The sequence below is a fragment of the Sinohyriopsis cumingii genome, chromosome 1, assembly GCF_028554795.1.
Source record: "Sinohyriopsis cumingii isolate HCF-2022 chromosome 1, ASM2855479v2, whole genome shotgun sequence".
Classification (NCBI taxonomy): Eukaryota; Metazoa; Mollusca; class Bivalvia; order Unionida; family Unionidae; genus Sinohyriopsis; species Sinohyriopsis cumingii.
In genome coordinates, this window is record NC_142961.1 from 164,425,275 (window position 1) to 164,444,960 (window position 19,686).

The 19,686-nt window shown below is 34.6% G+C and overlaps 1 protein-coding gene across 1 annotated transcript in view; it reads right to left on the reverse strand.

Moving 5' to 3' along the window:
- LOC149808299 (DDB1- and CUL4-associated factor 15-like) overlaps positions 1 to 18,403 on the reverse strand; it is an 84,508-nt gene extending 66,105 nt beyond the window's left edge. The window contains exons 1-4 of the mRNA XM_089975761.1: positions 18,348 to 18,403; positions 14,315 to 14,433; positions 10,490 to 10,634; positions 2,422 to 2,528 (exon numbers count right to left, since the gene is read on the reverse strand). Coding sequence (XP_089831887.1) covers positions 2,422 to 2,528; positions 10,490 to 10,634; positions 14,315 to 14,433; positions 18,348 to 18,395 — 419 coding nt within the window. The 5' untranslated portion in view covers positions 18,396 to 18,403. The remainder of the gene's footprint in view (positions 1 to 2,421; positions 2,529 to 10,489; positions 10,635 to 14,314; positions 14,434 to 18,347) is intronic.
- Positions 18,404 to 19,686: the final 1,283 nt, after the last annotated feature.

A 19,686-nucleotide genomic window follows, 5' to 3' on the forward strand; every position in this document is an offset into this window, starting at 1 on the left:
GGAATTATATCCCTTTGCACACATTAACATAAAAATCAAACCGCTTGTTAAATCCATGTGAAAGACAAATTTGTTGTTGTCATTCTTTTCCTTGCTTGATTCGGCACTGTAAATATCAGAAGCAGATGACACATGTACATCTGTAGTTGTGCACACAACCCTTTGCTGAAAACGTACTTGTCCAAGAACTGGAAATGAATCTCAAGCATGTCCATTTTATTGAAAACTTCCGTTAAGCATGTATTAGAGCGACTCTACTCCATCAGGTTAGAAATTATAAATCAATGAATGAATTTACTAGGTTCCTTGCACTTTTTATCACCTTAAAGGTTTCCGTTTTTGAAATCGGTAGGGGGTACAAACAAACGGGTTGGTATAGTCAGACAATACATCCGAATCTAACAACATTGGACAATTTTATTTGTGATTATGGAAAAAAATTAAAATTTGGGGGTTTATTTCAAAGACCTCAGGGTAATCTGCTCAATTTTCCCAAACTTTCAAGGCCTTGAAAATGCTACCTTATTTTTCCCAAACTTTCAAAGACCGTACGAACCCTGTCTTATGCTGGGATCAGACTGGCACATATTCTACTTCATCTGGGATCAATCCAGAATACATTCTAATGATGGGATCAGACTGACACAGATTCTACTTCATCTGGGATCAATCCAGAATACACTCTAATGCTGGGATAAAGGCTGACATAGGTTCTACTTCATCTGGATCAATCCAGAATACACACTGATACTGGGATCAGACTGGCACTGATGAAAGTCATCATAGTCATGTAGTGTTTTATGCAGATTCAAGCTCATAATGAGTGAAAAGAAAAGCAGTGTTTGCAAGAAAAACACAAAACAGTATTAATAAGGCTCATACATACCAACTCCAAGTGAGATATAAGCATAAATATTGCTAATATAAACGTAAAAAAGTACATAAAAAAGTTTAAATTATATATTATTTACAATAATTAAAGGGAACTATATGAAAAATGTACATTTATTTTTTATACTAACCAGGATCTGCAGCTGGTTAAAATTCTTGTAACAAATCGGCAAAATCCATGTAGATGGGAACCAAAATAAAAACACAAAACAGGTTGTGTTTTCCTTATCAGCCAAGAGCCAGGTAATTCCTGGCTACTTTCATATTACACCCATTACTGTATTTTAAAAAATTACCTGTATCCCTCCAACTTTAAATCTAATGGAAGGCCATGATGTTGACAAATTATTTATATAAAACAATGGCTTTAACTAGTTTTAATGTCTAACATTCGATAAATTATCATAAAGTCCACAAATTCTGCAATGTATATGACAATGTGCTCAACCTGATTGCTGTATTACATTACTCTGATTTTCTTTTTAGTTTGTAAACACCATTGATTTGTCATTTTTCTGATCTGACATGTTTTGAAGCTTAAAAAGATTCCTCTCCTATTACATTTTTCAGTCATATACCATCCTGAGTCACACTGACCGATAAGCCCATTTTTCTTAACATCTGGCATCCTTTACTTAAAGTACAGACTGGTCAACTACCAGAACATATTTATCAAATGTAATAAATCTGTGAGAAAAGTTTCCATATTTAAGAAACCCATCTGATTTCTTGGAAATGTGTCACAAACAGCTGTGTTAAATAGAAAATAATGAAAGTACACAGCAGTCTTTGTTTTTTTAGAGTATTTTCAATTAATAAGTGCAGGATTAAAGCTGGACTGCTTTATTCTTTTTATCTAACAAAAGGTGTAATCCATACACAGGCAAACATAAGGTATAATTACGTGAAAAAGAGTGTAATGATCATGCCAAAAGCATAATTGTTGGCATGTATGAATACTGGATGTGACTATAAGATCAAAAGCATAATTGCTGGCATGTATGAATACTGGATGTGACTGTAAGATCAAAAGCATAATCGTTGATAAGATCAAAACCATAATCACTGAAATGTATAAATACTGGATGTGACTATAAGATCAAAAGCACAGTCATTGGCATGTATGAATACTGAATGTGATTATAAGATCAAAAGCATAATCATTGACATGTATGAATACTGGATGTGACTATAAGATCAAAAGCATAATCATTGGCATGTATGAATACTGGATGTGACTATAAGATCAAAATCATAAACGAATGGAAAGTTTCTTATCATCGTCTGTATAACATCTATAAGAGAAAGACACAAAAAATTTCCCTTCTAGGACGGCTGGATTTGAGAAGTGGCAGAGTTTATTTTCTAACATTATCATGTAATAGATTGAGAAATAAGAGTATTGAACTAATCTGCATTCAACTTTTGACAAAACTAAAACGCAGAAAGCTAACAAGTTACAGCTTATTAGCATGATATAGCATTTAATTCATGGGATCAGGGTTTAAACTTCATTGAATATCATCTAACCTGTGGCCAAAAATGAGTACTTGAGTGTGGTCTTCTGGCCATTCACAGAATAGGATATATAAATCCTGTACAATATCTTCTTCCCCAAACAGTCTCACATCAGACACCTGTCAAAACAAAAAGAAGGGAATTATTTATTTTTCCCATGGCTGTCTTCAAAAAAATAACCATTTTACGATTTCTACTTAAATTTTAGAAAGATAAAACTTAATGTGATAATGACAATAATGCATAAAAATAATGCAACACAAAGAAGTGCAAAAAAGACATGATAAACAGTCAATATAAGGTGAGTTTTTAAGTGTATTTTCTGCAGGATACCTTGAGAACACATGAAAGGACATCCTCAGGCATGGTTCCAACAGTGCTCCTAGATCACATGTGGGGTCTGAACTTCAAGCTATCATCTCCCAAATCATTTAAAAACATTGGCCTTACCATAGTAATGAAACTGCCCTTCTGAGAATAGTTAATCTACAAGGCTCTGTTCTTGACCCCATTCTTTTCATTCCATACACTCAGCCACTCTCAAGTGTCATAGATCGACATCTGTTGTCCCACGAATTTTAAGCTGATAACACTCAAATATACAAATCTAGCTGTCTAGTTGAGGTTGCAGATACCATCCAAGGCACAGAGAGGTGCATTTACAATGTGGAGTCAAGGATGACAAGTAACAAGCTGCAGTTGAATAATGATAAAACTGAAGCCATCCTGAAGGCAATGCAAAGACCGTCTCATTCACATCATTTACCACAAACATTAAGTGTCAGCAATGCGAACATTAAATACACACTGTCAGAACAAAACCTAGGTGTCATTCTTGACAGTACACTCTCATTACACTAACCTGTAATGATCAAGGCTGCATATCTGGAGCTGAGACACATCAGCTCCATTCGCAATTTTCTTTCTGTTCATAACACTAAACAACTGTATGTTCCTTAGTACTTTCAAAACTGGCCACCTTTAATTCACTTCTATCTGGTTCTTCTCAGTATTTACTACAGAAACTTCAAGAAGTTCAAAACACTGCTACTTGGATCATGCTTAGAGTACAAAGAACTGAGCACACGCACACAAACACACACACAGAGCTCTCTAGCCTTTGCTGGCTACGCATGTGATCCAGAACCAAACACAAAATTAGTTCACTACGCTACATTCTGATGAATGGCTCCAGTTCAATGTACACCAATCCCTCGATAACTCATGCCCGGATAACTCGTGATCCCACTTATAACACAGTGTCCGTCTTGGCTCCCGATTTTTTCCAGAGAAAATGTATTTAAAATATCTTTAAAATATGCTGAACATGAAAAAATTACGATAAGAATTGATAAATTAAACCTTGATACATTACTCGTTTTATCATCGAAAATGGTGATTAATGCCCGTAAAAATATAATCCATATTTTGAAATTTGCAAGTTCTAAAGAAGAATTAATTTCAGAGATCTCGAAAACGCTTAATTACACGTATTTGGATGCCAATTTTTGATCTGGGACGCAGAAAATCACAGAGGTGGGAGTCCTCCGTACGCATGTAATAGGTGCGCGGGAAAATTCAAAGATTTGCCGGTCCTGTTTCAGCCACCTGCTTTGTGGGAAAATGTGTCGATCAGTTAACTGTGCTGATATTTACAATGACAGAATTCAGTGACTGAAAGACTCTTTGATGTACTGTTGCCATTTTATAAGAGTATATTAAAAAAAAAAAAAAACATGATACAACAGCTAGGCTTTGATTGGCAGCCGAGTGAGAAAATGTACTGATATTTAGTGATTGAATTCAGAGGCAGAAAGACCCAGTTTTAAAATCCTAGCGAGACCTCTGTTTAAAGATATCATATATTATGTAAGTTTTTATGATAAATAGTTGTCAGTATACTGTAAATAAACAGTCTGGTGAAATAGCGATCAATGAAAACTTCTGGTAAATGCTAACAGGTGGCAACAGAGAATGAAATAAACACCAATTAAACGTCTTCCTGTGCGAAGGTCACGTTCTAATCCTTTAATTCCGTTTCAGTGTAAACATTATAGTCACAACATATTCTGTTCATTGAAAACATGAAAAGAGTCAATCGACCGTCACATCGAAACCCGTGAGTACTTCTGTGAGAACCTAATTACATGCCAGCTTTGTTTTGATCAACAACTTGGGGAAGTGTTTGTTGCATTAAAAAAAAAATCGATTACAAGAGACCTGGGGTGCTGGATTAAGGGTCTTGGAGCTGCCTTAAACGTAAAGCAAACCAGTAACAGAGACAGCAACGATGATAGTGACTTCGAAGGTTTCAGTGAAACTGATGTCATTAATGCCGAGGCTGTTTGGGAGAAATTCGTACAGACTCATGGTCCTGAGATGGGCGTTTCTCTTGATGATATGGAGGAGTGGATTTGTGCTGACAATGATTGCCCTACAGCCGAATACATGTCAGATGAAACTATAATTAATTCTATAACGAACAAATCTGCAGCAGAAGACGATTCTAACTGAAGCAACACAAGTGTTGAAAGTGATGCAGACGCAGATGTTGCAACCCCCCCACCCCTCTGCACAGGAAGCAATCAAATATTTTGATATTGCCATAAGGTGGCTGGAGACCCAAAGTGTTGACTACGTAAAGCTCATGCAGTTGAGAAATCTGAGGGATTTTGCTCGGCGGCAGAGAAACCAAGGAGTAACACACACACACAAAATTAACTGATTTCTTCAAAAAGTGAATTGATATTTGTCAAGCGTGGCACAAACAGCAAGTATTAACTTGTTCTAATTTACGTTGTTTTAAATTTGTAGACCAATTAAATATGTTAGTATTGATTAACCCTTGTTTTTTTGTTTTCCATTTTACTTCTATCGCATTCAAATCTATCTATCGTTCGATTGACACTGTTTCTCGAAAAGAGTCGATCTTTTGTATATAAAAAAACGTCTAATTTGGATCAAACAATAAAACTAGAATGTATCCAATTCAACATAAAAATTAGTGACGTAGTACACAATGTGTGAAGTGGTACACATGTTAAGTGAAAGGAAACCACGTGGAATAAAGTTTTCGATGATCGCCTCAATATACTGTAATTTATCCTGAAATTAATGTTGCCCTATGAGGAAATAATAAAGTACACCATTATGAAGAGATATTTATTCACAGTTAATCTCAGAACGATTATGAAGTGAGTATTCAACAGTATAATCTGCCTACCCACCCCCCCATTTTTCCTTTATGTCGTCAGTCACTTTATTGGTTTTGGGCTTATTTTATAGGTCCCTCGATAACTCGCGCGTCACTTATAGTGCGGTTGATGTTTCTGGACCCCGATGTGGGCGAGTTATCGAGGGAGTGGTGTACCTATCAGACCTCACCCACGTGTACAAAAAAAAAAACATTTAAAAAATTTTACAATCCTCATAAGACACTCTAACTCTCTTAGTTCTTTTGTATACCAGGTCTTAGCTACAATGAACGAATTGCCCATAGACCTCAGACACAAGAACACTGCAAGAATAGACTTAAAGACTTAAGAATGTTTACTTCCTAAATTATTATCAGCATGTTTTTGTTTTAAAATTGATTGTTTTTGTAATCTAGTAATTGTGTATGTTTTTATGTCTTATCTAATATTGTAATGTGCCTAAAATTTCTAAAGATTAGACACTAAACTAAGTCCATATTATTATTATTTATTATTATTTTTTCAAATACAGAAAAATTAACTCTGCAGTAGGTAACCTCTGTAATGAACTGCATGGACTGATTTACAATTTCATATCGTAATGAAACATTTCAACTCCAATTCATCTGCTGATACTTTAAATATCAAAATCTGCCATCTGCTGCAAATAAATAAGGAACGGAGTTTTATTTGTTTCTTATGTTTTGCAAATTTCACATTTAGGTTTGCATGGTATAAAAAGGATGAGTATAAGTGCTACTAATTATAGTTAAGTATTTACTGGATAATTTTCATTTATGTGATGGGTGATGTATGATTTGTAATATTTATTTATTCTGCATTATCAACCTACATGGGACTGACTATGGCCCACATCCATACTGTTTCAGTTATTTTGTGCAAAGGAAGCTCATGTAGGACCACTGTTCTGTAAAACCATTGAAAAAAGAGGGGTGACAATAAATGATGCCTCTGTCAAGTTCACTGCTCCTTCCAGTACTAGTCTCTCATATCCTTCACAAAGAATGTAGCAGTTTAACAATATTAATAAGAACTTTCAGAAATTTTGTTACCTATGACAATTCTATTTAACTGATGTCATGCTGGTGAAGTTTCTAACATGACGATAGGAGAAGGCACACATATACACATATAGATAATCCAATAAAAATTCATTGTCTTATCTGGTGAATAAACTATGCAAGACCTCAACTAGAGTTGAAACTCTAGTAAAAAGAGGAAGAGCAACAGTACTATTCAACAGTCAGACCATGAAATTCTTGAAAGCATTAAATGAAGAGATCAGCATGGTGTGGTGCAAAAGAACCAGAGTAATTAATATCAAATTAAGAAAACAAAATGTGACCATATCACAACATGAGGATAGTGAACTTGATACTCTAGCCAATCATCTTGGTCACAATATCCAGGTTCATAAAAAATACTATATACAATCCAGATAGCAAAATCAGTGATCAGTGTGGACTGTGTTATGTATATTTTTTAATATGTATTATTTGTATGGCATTTCTTAATGATTATATGTTATACACACACACACACACACACACACACACACACACACACACACACACAGATATATATATATATATATATATATATATATATATATATATATATATATATATATATATATATATATTCTGTACTTGACCTTGTACAAGATCAAGTTCACTGTATACATGACCAGGAACATTTACTTTGTAAACAACAGAATACTTAGCTAAAACTTTCTCTATGACTGTGAATTAAATATTCAGATCATTATTAATGCAGACAAGTTTACCTGAATTTGAGTTTTAAAAATACAGTTTTGATTATGACACTAGAAACTTCAAGAATGGAAGTTTCCATTAAGTGACAGCATATTTCCAGAAAATGGCAATTGTGACCTAAGTAGATGGGTAATATAATCTTGTTTATCTTAAAATTACTTGTTCTTGCCTTAACATCATGAAGAAGAATCAACCTTATTGGTGTGTTCACTTTTCATTTGGGTGGATTATTTATTCAAATTATTATTCACTGGAAATACAAAGTGCACATCAATAACATTCTTGGACTCAAACATTAATTTGGAATTCTAGTGAATTCAGACAAGAACGTATTTGGATTATATTATTGTGATACATCAAAAGAATCTTAGCACACTACAACACTCAAGGCCATTGGCACATGAGAGACAAAGGCACATCAACACATTCAATATTGGAACTTATCTGGAATTCAATTGGAACTTCATAAATTTGGACTTGTGATAGTACATTTTGGAATATTTCAGATTTAATTCACAATACTGTAAGTTCTTTTTAAAAAAAAATTGTATTCTAGGGAAATAAATTATTTGTTGCATTTTACAAAACTTGTTGGCTTTTTCACTTTTCTGTTACTTAGTTGGAGACCAGAGAATCGTAACAGGGGCATTTCTATATCCATACCATAAACATGGTTAATGTGAAACAGATATTTTGAGACAGAACATTTGGTGCATAAATATTCTAATTTTGTTTTAATCACAACCGTTACTTTTTTAAGACCTCTGAGGGACTTTTCATACATCTGACACACAAAAAATGAGGATTGTTTCACACAGGCAATGTGAATACACAAAATGCAAAGAGTTTTTACATGCTTTCTTGATGTATTACAAGCAATATGGAGACTTTTCTGTACATTCATTTTTGAAGTGTTACATAAAAATCACAGGTATTTTCATACACACAACCCTGAAATGGTACATACAAATAGGGATATTATCTTATATACAACAATGAAATGGTACATACAAATAGGGACTTTTTGTTACATACAACCCTGAAATGGTACATACAAATAGGAACATTTTCATATACACAACACTGAAGTGGAACATACAAATAGAGACATTTTCATACACATAGCACTGAAATGGTACAGACAAAACGAGGACATGAAAAAGGAAAGCATCTGAATACAGGCAACTATGAAATTCTACATACAAAATCAGGATATGTACATACACACTGCCTTACTTGTAACATACAAAATGGTGGCATTTTCATGCACACAGCGTTTACATAATAGATGCAAATTGGGGACATTCTTGTACACACAACTGTGACGTAAAAATGGTACATGCCAAACAAGGACATTTTCATGCACACAAACTTGGCAAGATACATACAAATTATGACATGGTAGTTGCAAAACAGGGGACATTTTCATATGAATTATGAAAAAAGAAAGGTTTCATACTAAAATGAAGCTGTTTTAACTATATTCTTGGTATGTTAGAGATTAACTGTGTTAAAGTGACACATCTTAGCAGAAAAAGGTTAAAAATTAATGTGTGGGATGTTTTAAATTCTGAAATGTACTCTTACCAATAAAATTATTTTAACTGAAGATTGTCATGCAGATCTTGATTATTTCATTTCAGGAAAAGAAAAACATTCTTTATATTTCGACACAATTCTGATGATTCAGTTTCTTCAAACTCATGGACAAATGTTTTAATTTATACATACATTAAACATAATATAAAAATTCAACATATTTCAATTTAGTTTGTTGTTGTTGTTGTAGGGTTTAATGCCATTTTTCAGCACAAGATAGGCTATACATGGGAGCCAGTATTAATGGTGGAGGAAGAACCCAGAAAATCCCCCGAAAGAACCACTGACCCTCGAGAAGCTACTGGCAAGCTTTCTCACATACCCACACTGGCCGAATCTGAGACTCAAACCTACACAGACAGATGTGAGATGGCAGTGATCCGTAACAGAAAGCGCTTTAGACCACTCGGCCGCTCAGGGCCCCAATTTAGTTTGGAGGACTAATATGTGTACGAGTTGAGATTACTAATGTATTGGGATTAATTTTATATTTGATATTTATTTCCAGTGAAAATACATATATATAGAATGTCCCTGATTTGACTGTATAATTTTATACACTGTGTATTCAGCTGTGTGTCCCTTCTCTGATGGTAAAATTTCTGATATATTGTTTGTTATAAATCAATCACTGTGGAGCAAGCATAGTGGGGACTATATATATATATATATATATATATATATATATATATATATATATATATATATATAGTGTGACCCCACTATAGCACGCTCCATTATAATGCAAATTCGAATATAACACTGTTGTGGTGTGGCTCCCGAAATTTTATATACATGTGTTTTTCTTGCACACACAAAAATTTCTTTCTGAAAAGTACGGAAAAAACCATAAAAAGTTTATTATCATTTTGGGGAAGAGATAATACAAGATGATCATGGAGTGGCTCCTGAAATTTTAAATGTATTTTTCTTCTTAAAAGTACGAAAAATAAAGTGTAATTTTGTTTTCTAGAATCACGTAGGGCTTCGCCAATGTCGCAAACTGTGATTTTATTTTCCTAATCTATATGACCCATGACAAAATTACTGACTATGGTAAATCTTTGTGGATTTTTTCGACGGAATTACTTGTATTGTGGATTCAATGTATGTGATGAGATTCACGGGAAAGTACACGGTGTTGATACTCTATTCATGCTATACTAAGAAATGTATATATAAACAGTATACACGTATATGTAAAGTAAAATAAAATATTATATATATACCTAATCTGTTTTTATGTTTTCACTACAGGTGTATTTCCCATTTAATATGCATCGATTTAAGATAGTAACTGTGCCAATAAAGCATGTATTTTACTGCCCGCATTTATTACACCCCCCACAAATTTGTTGGGGTACATGCATCATTTTCTTCAGCTAACTGACCTGGTTGCTTATAACACAGTCAGGTTATATGGCTCCTAACTACCATGTTATTGCGAGTCACACTGTATGTATATATATATATAAATATTGCAGCACTTACCATCCTAAGGGGCTGTCCAGGCACAAACCACCACCACTGTAGTCTGTAAATGTAGATAGGACAGGCCAGATGCTCATTTGTGTCTAGATGACAAGTGTAGGACACCACAAACTGGCCACATTTGGTGAAGCCAAGGAAAACATAACTGTAATGAAGGTATGAATTAAGTATTACATAATGAACTTGCTTAGAAATAATGATACATCTCTCCAGGGGGCACTCACCAGTTATTATGTACTTTTTAGAGAGTGACGTATGTAAGGTGAAGTTGTTTGCATTTAAAACATGCACAATGGAGAGAATGTTGGCATACCTCTATGTTACATTAATGTAATGTGGGTGATATTTCTTTGGATATTGTACTTTTGGAAATTGTACATAATCTAAGCACACTGCTAACTAAAATGACTGCTCCCTTGTGCTAAAAAAATCAGCCTGAATTAGTCTAAAGTACACTATCCATAGCAGCTATTACAATAGGGAAAATGAATTTTGCCAGACTAGACAATACCAGCTACTGAAAGTGCAATGAATGAATTTTATGTTTTTGAAAGGTGCACATCTGGAGTAAGGCCAAGCTGTATACTCTATAACCCATATTACACCCATCAATCATACACCAAAATAAAGGGAATTAAAGGTTCTTTGAATTATACCTAAGATATACAAGGTCTTTTTTAAATAGCCAGTATAACCAGTGAGGAAAGCCAGGGAAATTCTTTTTCTTTAAAATTCTAACCCTATGCAAAATACGAAACTGTAGAGCACCACCTGAAAGAGTGGAGTCACACTGCATTAAGTACAAAAAGAGGCATTACATAGTTTACCTCATCTACTGAAACTTAAAGGCAAAGTTTCAGAATTGTTAGACAACACTGTACCTGTACAAGCATGAGGCAAGGACTGGCTATGTAATCAGGAACTTATCTGCAATTCAAGGCCTAACTATGCAATCAGGCATATATCTGACAATTCAAGGCCTGGATATGCAATCAGGCATGTATCTGACAATTCAAAGCCTGGCAATGCAATCAGGCATGTATTTGACAATTCAACGTACCCATAGAGGCATGAAGCAAGGACTGTCTATGCAATCAGGAATGTATTTGATAATTCAACTGTACCTGTATAGGCATGAGGCAAGGCCTGGGTATGCAATCAATAATTTATTTGACAATTCAATGTTTCATATAAACTGTTTCTGTTTTAATTTCATTCAATCAACTTTTATGTGGATCAGTCCAGTAGCCTAAGTGGTTAGAGCATCTGCCTCTGATGAGAAAGGTTACAGGTTCAATCCATGGCATACCAAACACTTAATGGTACTAGCAGCTGCCTCGCTTACCACTCAGCATATAGAGGTTAGTGTTGGAACCGGTTGTTCTTGTGTCAGAATAATGTAACTGGGAGGGACATGATGCTGCATGTCTATGTCATGACGCCCCAGTTCTAGACATCACTATGAACTCCCACACTGCAGATCTTGTAGCAATATGACTGAAGTTCTTTTAAAGCTATGTTAAAGCTACAAAGCATTTTGTGTGGTTTTCATTTACTGGAACACCTGCCTTTGATTTATGAAATTTCTTTATACAGAACATCAAAAAGTCCCTTTCCTTAATTTCTTTCAGAATTTTTGCACCCTCTCAATAAAAGACACCTGTTAATAAATTAGATAGCTGGGTCTGTTCATTGTCATTTATTGACAGGTTTTACTGTATAATCCATGCAAGTTCATATATGTTTTATCTTTTTTTATACAAGAGTTCACACAAATCTTTAACAATGTTGACCTTGATGATTATGTATGAAGTGAGATAGGCATGAGCAGAATAACTGGTATATCACTGTATTAACTTTAGACCTTTGTAATATTATATTAAAATTTCAACTGAATGCAGCAACATATGCATAAAACATATGACTTTCAAAAACTTTAACTTAAGGTTCATCCTCCTCAAATAGGAGCAGGTTCATGGTAATTCAAAGCAAGAGTCCCTAAAAGGTACTGATGCTCTATTGTCTGAAAAGAATTTCCAGGAATTCAAGAAAGACTATTGTTCTTTTTATCTGCCAGGTGTTGAAACCATCTCTGATATACTTTAGCAGGAATATTTTCAAAACAATGCCACTGTAGCAGCCATTGTGCCTGTTAGATTGTCACCATTATTGTTTGTGGATAACTGGACACCTTTAGAAAACTTCAGGTGAACACCCCATGTTAATATGACCACACCTTCTGAAGAATAAATGATAACATATCAATATGTTCAATCTAGCAGTCATATCTGAGGAAAAATCAGCACCATTTTCATTCAGGTCAAACTCGATAACATAATCAGTCTTCTGGTGAAAACAATATGTTGATATGACTCTTCCTTCACAGAGATGAAATAACAAGATTTTCAAGATGGCTTTCATGGTGTCCATTGGTTGCATTACTGGATGACAGATAAGCAACATTTTTGTTAAGTACCAACTTGACATCATAAGAAGACTTTTGTTAAAAATTCAATGTTGATATGATTTTCCATCGAGGATGAGTAGTGGTTAGATTTTCAAGATGGTCACTGGGTAGTCATATTGGATATCAGATCAGCACAATTTTCATTTAAGACAACAAAATGACATAAATAGTCTTAAAGTAAAAACACAATTCTGACTTTGCACTTAGGATGAATAGCAGAAATAAATGTTCATGATGGCTGCTGTGGTGACCATATTAGATTTTAGATCTGCGCCATTTTCATTTGGACCTGCTAGACATTTCAGGTGAAAATTCCAATCTGATATGACTTTTTCTTCAAAGTAGAAATAACAAGATTTTAAGGGGGACTGTTATGGTGACTATACTGGACATCAGATCAGCACCATTTTCATTATGGACCATATGGACATTATAAACAAGCTTACGGTGAAAACTCCATGACTGTCTGTTCTTGAGGATTAGAAATAGCAAGATTTTCAAGAATGCTGCCAATGAGGCCAATGGATGTCATATTAGAACCATTTTCATTTAGTCTCAACTAGACAATATAATAAGTTTTCAAGCAAAAACCACATGTTAATATGACTATCTGTTCTGAAGCCATACTGGATGTCTGAGGAGCACCATTTTCATTTGGACCAACTAGATCCTGGGATGAATATATCTAACATTCTATGGCAGTCTTCCATATAGTTTAGGAGGAGTAGCCATAGCAAACTTGTGCTAAGGGACAGATTGATATTGGAAGACAGATTATGGACAACAGGTCATCCCACAAGTTCCTCTGGTCTTTGACCAGTGCAGCAGAAAAAGAAAGTCATGGTGACAATTTTATTTTACCAATTCTTCAAAGACATAAATTTGAATAAGATTAATCTGTAATGGTTTCCTTTTAGCTTTCTTTTATGAAATACAACAAACTATTCAAACTTATCCTATTTTCTAAAAAAAAGAAAATGTTGTGTTTGCCCAGTTAGGGAAATTGCTCACAAATTCCCGATAAACATTCACCACACCAGAAGTATGATTTCCAAGTAAATGTTGTACAAATTCTTTTTAAAAAGCAAAAACACGACTTAAGTTAGCAATTACAAGAAAAATGATGTGTACAAATATGAACTCCTAACATATCACGTAATTAAATTTTGGCCTAGAAAGATATTACCAAAGGGTTCAACTGAAATACAGCAACTGTTGTGGAAGATGTGTGACTTTGAAATACTTGGATGCAAATCTTGAGGATTATACTGCCATTGCTATAGGAAAAATGACAACTTTATCTTATCATGCAACACTAATGAGACAAACAGAAAATAGAAACATTCTTTTTTATTCACCCTTCTTCCAGAACAATTGGAGGAACAAGAGAGGGCAGCTGGTAACACAATCGTCCTGGAATCTTTTTGAAAATTCTTTGTGTCAATGATTTTCTGTGGTGTTTGAATAAGCCCTGGATCTGTGGAGAGGAAAACAAATCATTTAAAGCAAAACCATTCAAACACAAAAACCAAGGAGGTGGAAGGGTATTTTCAACTCTTTATAAAAATACCTGATTTTCAGATACTGTAAAACATTTCTGAACCAGAAAATGTTGGGACCAAAAAATGTTGGTCATTTGATAAAGACTGTTTAGGAAGGTTTTACAGTATTATGAAAATCTACACGTGTTCAAAGTAATTTAATAAGAAGCATTCCACAATCTGGTGTATCACCTGCATGCTTGTAAGTATAACCCTGTTATCTGACTTTCAGAAATCTTTCATACAATACAAGCAGTGTTGAATGTGTGGCATACGAAGATTGTATCAAGATTCAGAAAAGTGCTAAAACTGCTAGAATTGATAGTTCGGATAGGACAGTAGCTAAGTGTAAGAAAGTGTGTGATGCCTAGCTTAGTGTTTGGAATAGGTCCTTACTTGGATTGACAAAATTCAGTATCACTCTGATGGACAACAAGAGCTATTTAAGAGGTACATTGACTGACCATACTTTTTCTAAAATGCCCCTCAGGTGTACAAGAGGCAATTAATATATATATATATATATCCAGATCACCGATTCTGATCTTAAAACACATGTTTGTATGTTTTATCATCAAAGGATATCATGCAGGAAACTGATAGTTGCTACCTTACTCAGAAAAGGGTCAATGGTCAATCAGCTATCAAAACATAATGCTTGTGAATGGGCAAGAGTTTTTTGTCTGTTAACGCAATTGATATCAAAACTAGGCCTAGCTACTGATGTCTTGATAACTGAAATAGCTCTTGTTCGTCCATCAGAGTTATACTTAAATTTGTCAATCCAAGGACTTATTCCAAACACTAAGCTAGGCATCACACACTTTCTTCCACTTAGCTACTGTCCTATCCAAACTATCAATTCTCGCAGCTTCAGCACTCTTCTGAATCTCATTACAATCTTCATAAGTTTGCCGTTTAACCCCAAAATACTCATCCAAATTTACAAATGGCATTTTGTCTAAGTCTCAACATGTTTTAATTCTGAGGTCACTTGCACTACTTATTCCGATACATTCGGAAATGAACACAATAACAAAAGCTAAAGTTGTTTATTTGATGTGCTTTTATAAATGACCGCATGTACATCTCTGGGTCTTTCTGACTCTGAATTCAATCACTGTAAATATAAGTACATTTTCCCACCCGACCACCAGTCAAAACCTTTGAACTTGCCACCCAGCTATTGCATCATGTTCTTTTTGATGTACTCTTATAATGGCAACATGTATGTACATGAAGGGGTCTTTCAGTCACTGAATTCTGTCATTGAAATATTAGCACAGCTAACTGATCAACACATTTTCCCACAAAGCAGGTGGCTGAAGCAGGACTGGCAAGTTTTTGAATTCTGGCACACACCTATTACATGCGTACGGAGGAGTCCTGCCTCTGTGATTTTCTGCATCCCAGAAAAAAAATTGGTGTCCAAACACACGTAATTAAGCGTTTCCAAGATCTCTATCAGCGATGTTTTTGTCGGTATCACGTGACTACCACATTAACCGCTTAGTGAATCTGGTTTTACTTCAAGTTGCTTCAACATTTACAGATTTCAGTTCATTGTTTTCAAAATAAATATTTTGAGAAGTTTGTGTTCTTTCATTTTTCTTTAAAGATTACGTGACTTTCAGTCATATGTTCGATTTGTTTTCCTACAGCAACACTTATGAACGGGTTATTGTTGATGTCACATAACTATATGGCTGCTATATAGTATGGTCGTGTGCCTTTAAAGACGGAAATAGCAGAAGGAAATCGTGGATCATGGGTGTAACGAAGTATTTGGAAGTTACGTACCTTCTCTCTTATATATTATGATAGAGAGGGTCCTATGTCAGAACAGGTCATGGGGGTAATCTAAAGTATTTTTGTCACTCTGTATGAATTTTTTCCTTCATATTATTTTTTTTTCTATCAACATCAAGTTCGCGTCGAGCACCTGTGTCAAAAATGGGGTGGCAAGGGTCAGAGGTAGTCCTACATGTAAGACATAGCACATGTTGATTTTGTTTAGGTGCTATGTCTTACTATCCAAATAACGCCCTTGTATAGTGTGTTCCGATGTTGTTGACATCGGAATGAGTAGTCAGAGTTTCAGGAATATCTCACATCTGGCAGCATATATCAACACCCTTCCACTAATTTATGTATAATTAATATACTTACTGTGCGGTCTTTATCCTGGCAGAATGAAAATATGACACTAGCAAATGGACACTTTTTCATGTTCCGTTGACATACATTTGAATTTGTTGCAATGCGACGGTAGTCGAGGTATGCCGAAATACGTTTAAGTAGGTTCATGTGGCGGATATGTCTCTTGCACGCAACGAAACGTTGCTTTACAGTTCCAATAGGCATATTATATTTTAATTCGTTTCGTTAATGAATATTTCCACTTAACCCGATTTCGGCATTCTCAGCTTTCATTGCTTTCCACTCAACTGAAATGTAGGCCAACGAAACTTGAAAACAGGTACATTTCTTTTGTGAGAATTTGAATTTATTAGAGAAAAGACATCAGAGTAAGTAAAGTCTGACTTAAACATTATTACCTTACTTTGTAGAAAAGCGCCATTATTTTAGTTGCCAGTTATGTGGGATATCCCTGAAAATTTCACTTTCGTTACAATGTTAGTCGACATCAAAACACACTACACAGCACTGTTAGTTAGGCAGTAAGACCCTAATGCCCAAAACATAAATATCAGCGTCAGGCCTTACATGTAGGACTAGGGTCAGAGGTAGTCCTACATGTAAGACATAGCACATTTTGATTTTGTTTAGGTGCTATGTCTTACTATCTAAATAACGGCCTTGTATAGTGTGTTCCGATGTCATTGACATCGGAATGAGTAATCAAAGTTTCAGGAACATCTCACACACATGGCAGCCTATATCAACATTTTTCCACTAATTTATGTGTAATTAATATACTAACTGTGCTGTCTTTATCCTGGTGGAATGAAAATATGACACTAGCAAATGGTTGCATTTTCACGTTCCGTTGACATACATTTGATTTTGTTGCAATGTGACGGTAGTCAAGGTATGCCGAAGTAAGTTCAAGTCAGTTCATGTTGGGGATGTGTTTCTTGCACAAAACAAACCGTTGCTTACAGTTCCAATAGGCATAATATATTTTTTATTAGTTTTGTTAAAAAATAATATTTCAACTTTATCCTATTTCGGCATTCTCGGCTTTGATCGCTTTCCAGCCAACTGAAATGTAGGCCAAAGAAACTTGAAAACGGGTCCATTTCTTTTGTGAGAATTTGAATTTATTAGAGAAAAGGCATCGTAGTAAGTAAAGGCTGACTAAAACATTTTAACTTTTCTTTGTAGAAAAGCGTCGTTATTTTAGTTGTCAGTTGTGTGAAATATTCCTGAAAATTTTACTTTCGTAACGATGTTAGTCGACATCAAAACACTACACAGCGCCGTTAGTTAGGCTGTAAGACCCTGACGCCCAAAACATAAATATCAGCGTCAGGTCTTACAGGTAGGACTAGGGTCAGAGGAAACTCTGTCTATAATCTAGGGAGAGAACGGACGGACACGCAAGGAAAAATTATTGCTATGTCAAGCTTCCATCTGGTCAGAATCGTAAATAACTAATATACTTTTATTTTTCATGGTGGAAGTTCCATTACTTGTTCTGTTTACAAACAATGTGCAGCTCTAGGCAAACCATTTTGCACGTAAATAATGACATTAATTGATCCGACTTTATAACATTTACATAGGTGCGATGCATCATGTCATCGATTAATTTTGTAAATAATGAATAGAACATTTTAAATTCAAACAAATGAAAGTTATATTAATTTTTTACAAACTACACGACCTCTCGATTTCTAAGCTTAAACAGAACATTGTCCTCTCCGGCCGCCATTTGTTCAAACACCGGATGTAGCAGACGAAGTAGTGTATAAACTAGAACTAAGGTCACGATACCAATATAGTATCAAACGTGCAGTTAAGATTTTTTTTCCCCCTCAAGTTGAAATTCTTTACATATTGCAAACTATTTTATACATGTATAATGCATTTTAATATATATAATTCTCATAACAAAAAATATCACGTTAAGTGCATAAAATTAACTATTTAACTTTTTTATTGATCTCTCTCAAAAATATGGTCATTTTATAGAAGAAAAAAAATTTGTGTTTTAAGAAGGAAAAGATTGGTCGATATTAACATCACTAGCACCATGAGTCATTATAAGATTTGAGAGACGTTTAATTTATTTTTGTGTTTTATAACTTTTACAAACCTTCTTTTCACCTTTTACATTATAAGCGTCACTGAAACTTCTAATCGGGATAATTTTTTTTTATTTTTTTGTGTCGAATATATCCCCTCATGGGTGTAAAAAAAAAGGTAACGGTCTCTCAACCAAAAATTTTATCTCGACCGAGGATCATGTAAATTTATCGCGATAAATCCTTGTGAGATAGCTTGCACATGCGAGAAGTTTTTAAATTTAATGATATCCATGTCACCTGAACACCAATATTTCTTAGTGTATGGGTATCAACTCCACTAAACATGAATAAAAGGTTGCAGTTATATCTAATCACTTTAGGTATTTGTATATATCACTGAGTATTATATATAATATCGGTGTTTTTTGTGCCTTCCTCAGGAAAATTTCCGAGCTGGATTAGTTTGTTCGCTCAGTATCATATCATCGTATACTACAAGATTATTATTGCATCTATCAAGATCATCTATCAGCGGCGCATCGTTGATGTCGGTGATAAAGTCAATAATATCATTATCGTCCTTCTTCAACAGTGTTGGATTTTCATTAAAATCTTTAAATACGTTGAAACATCCCTGATCATCAACAGATGGTGTCACTAAATATAACCAATCCCACTTGAGCTATATCATTATCAGATTAAGCAGCAATTGTGTCTTACCAAACCCAGATGGACCTATGATAATTGCTATGATAGAATATGGTAGCGCTGGATGACGCTTGACTGACTCTTGCTTTCGTGTCGCTGAGACGATGATGTAAAGAAAACATTAGCTGGTTATAATAAAATGTGACAAAGAAAACATTAGCTGGTTATAATAAAATGTGACCAAAAATATAAGCACGACTTTGATCTCAATGCTGAATTTATCATAACACTGAAACAGCGACAGAATGATCATTGTGTGAGTTGTAA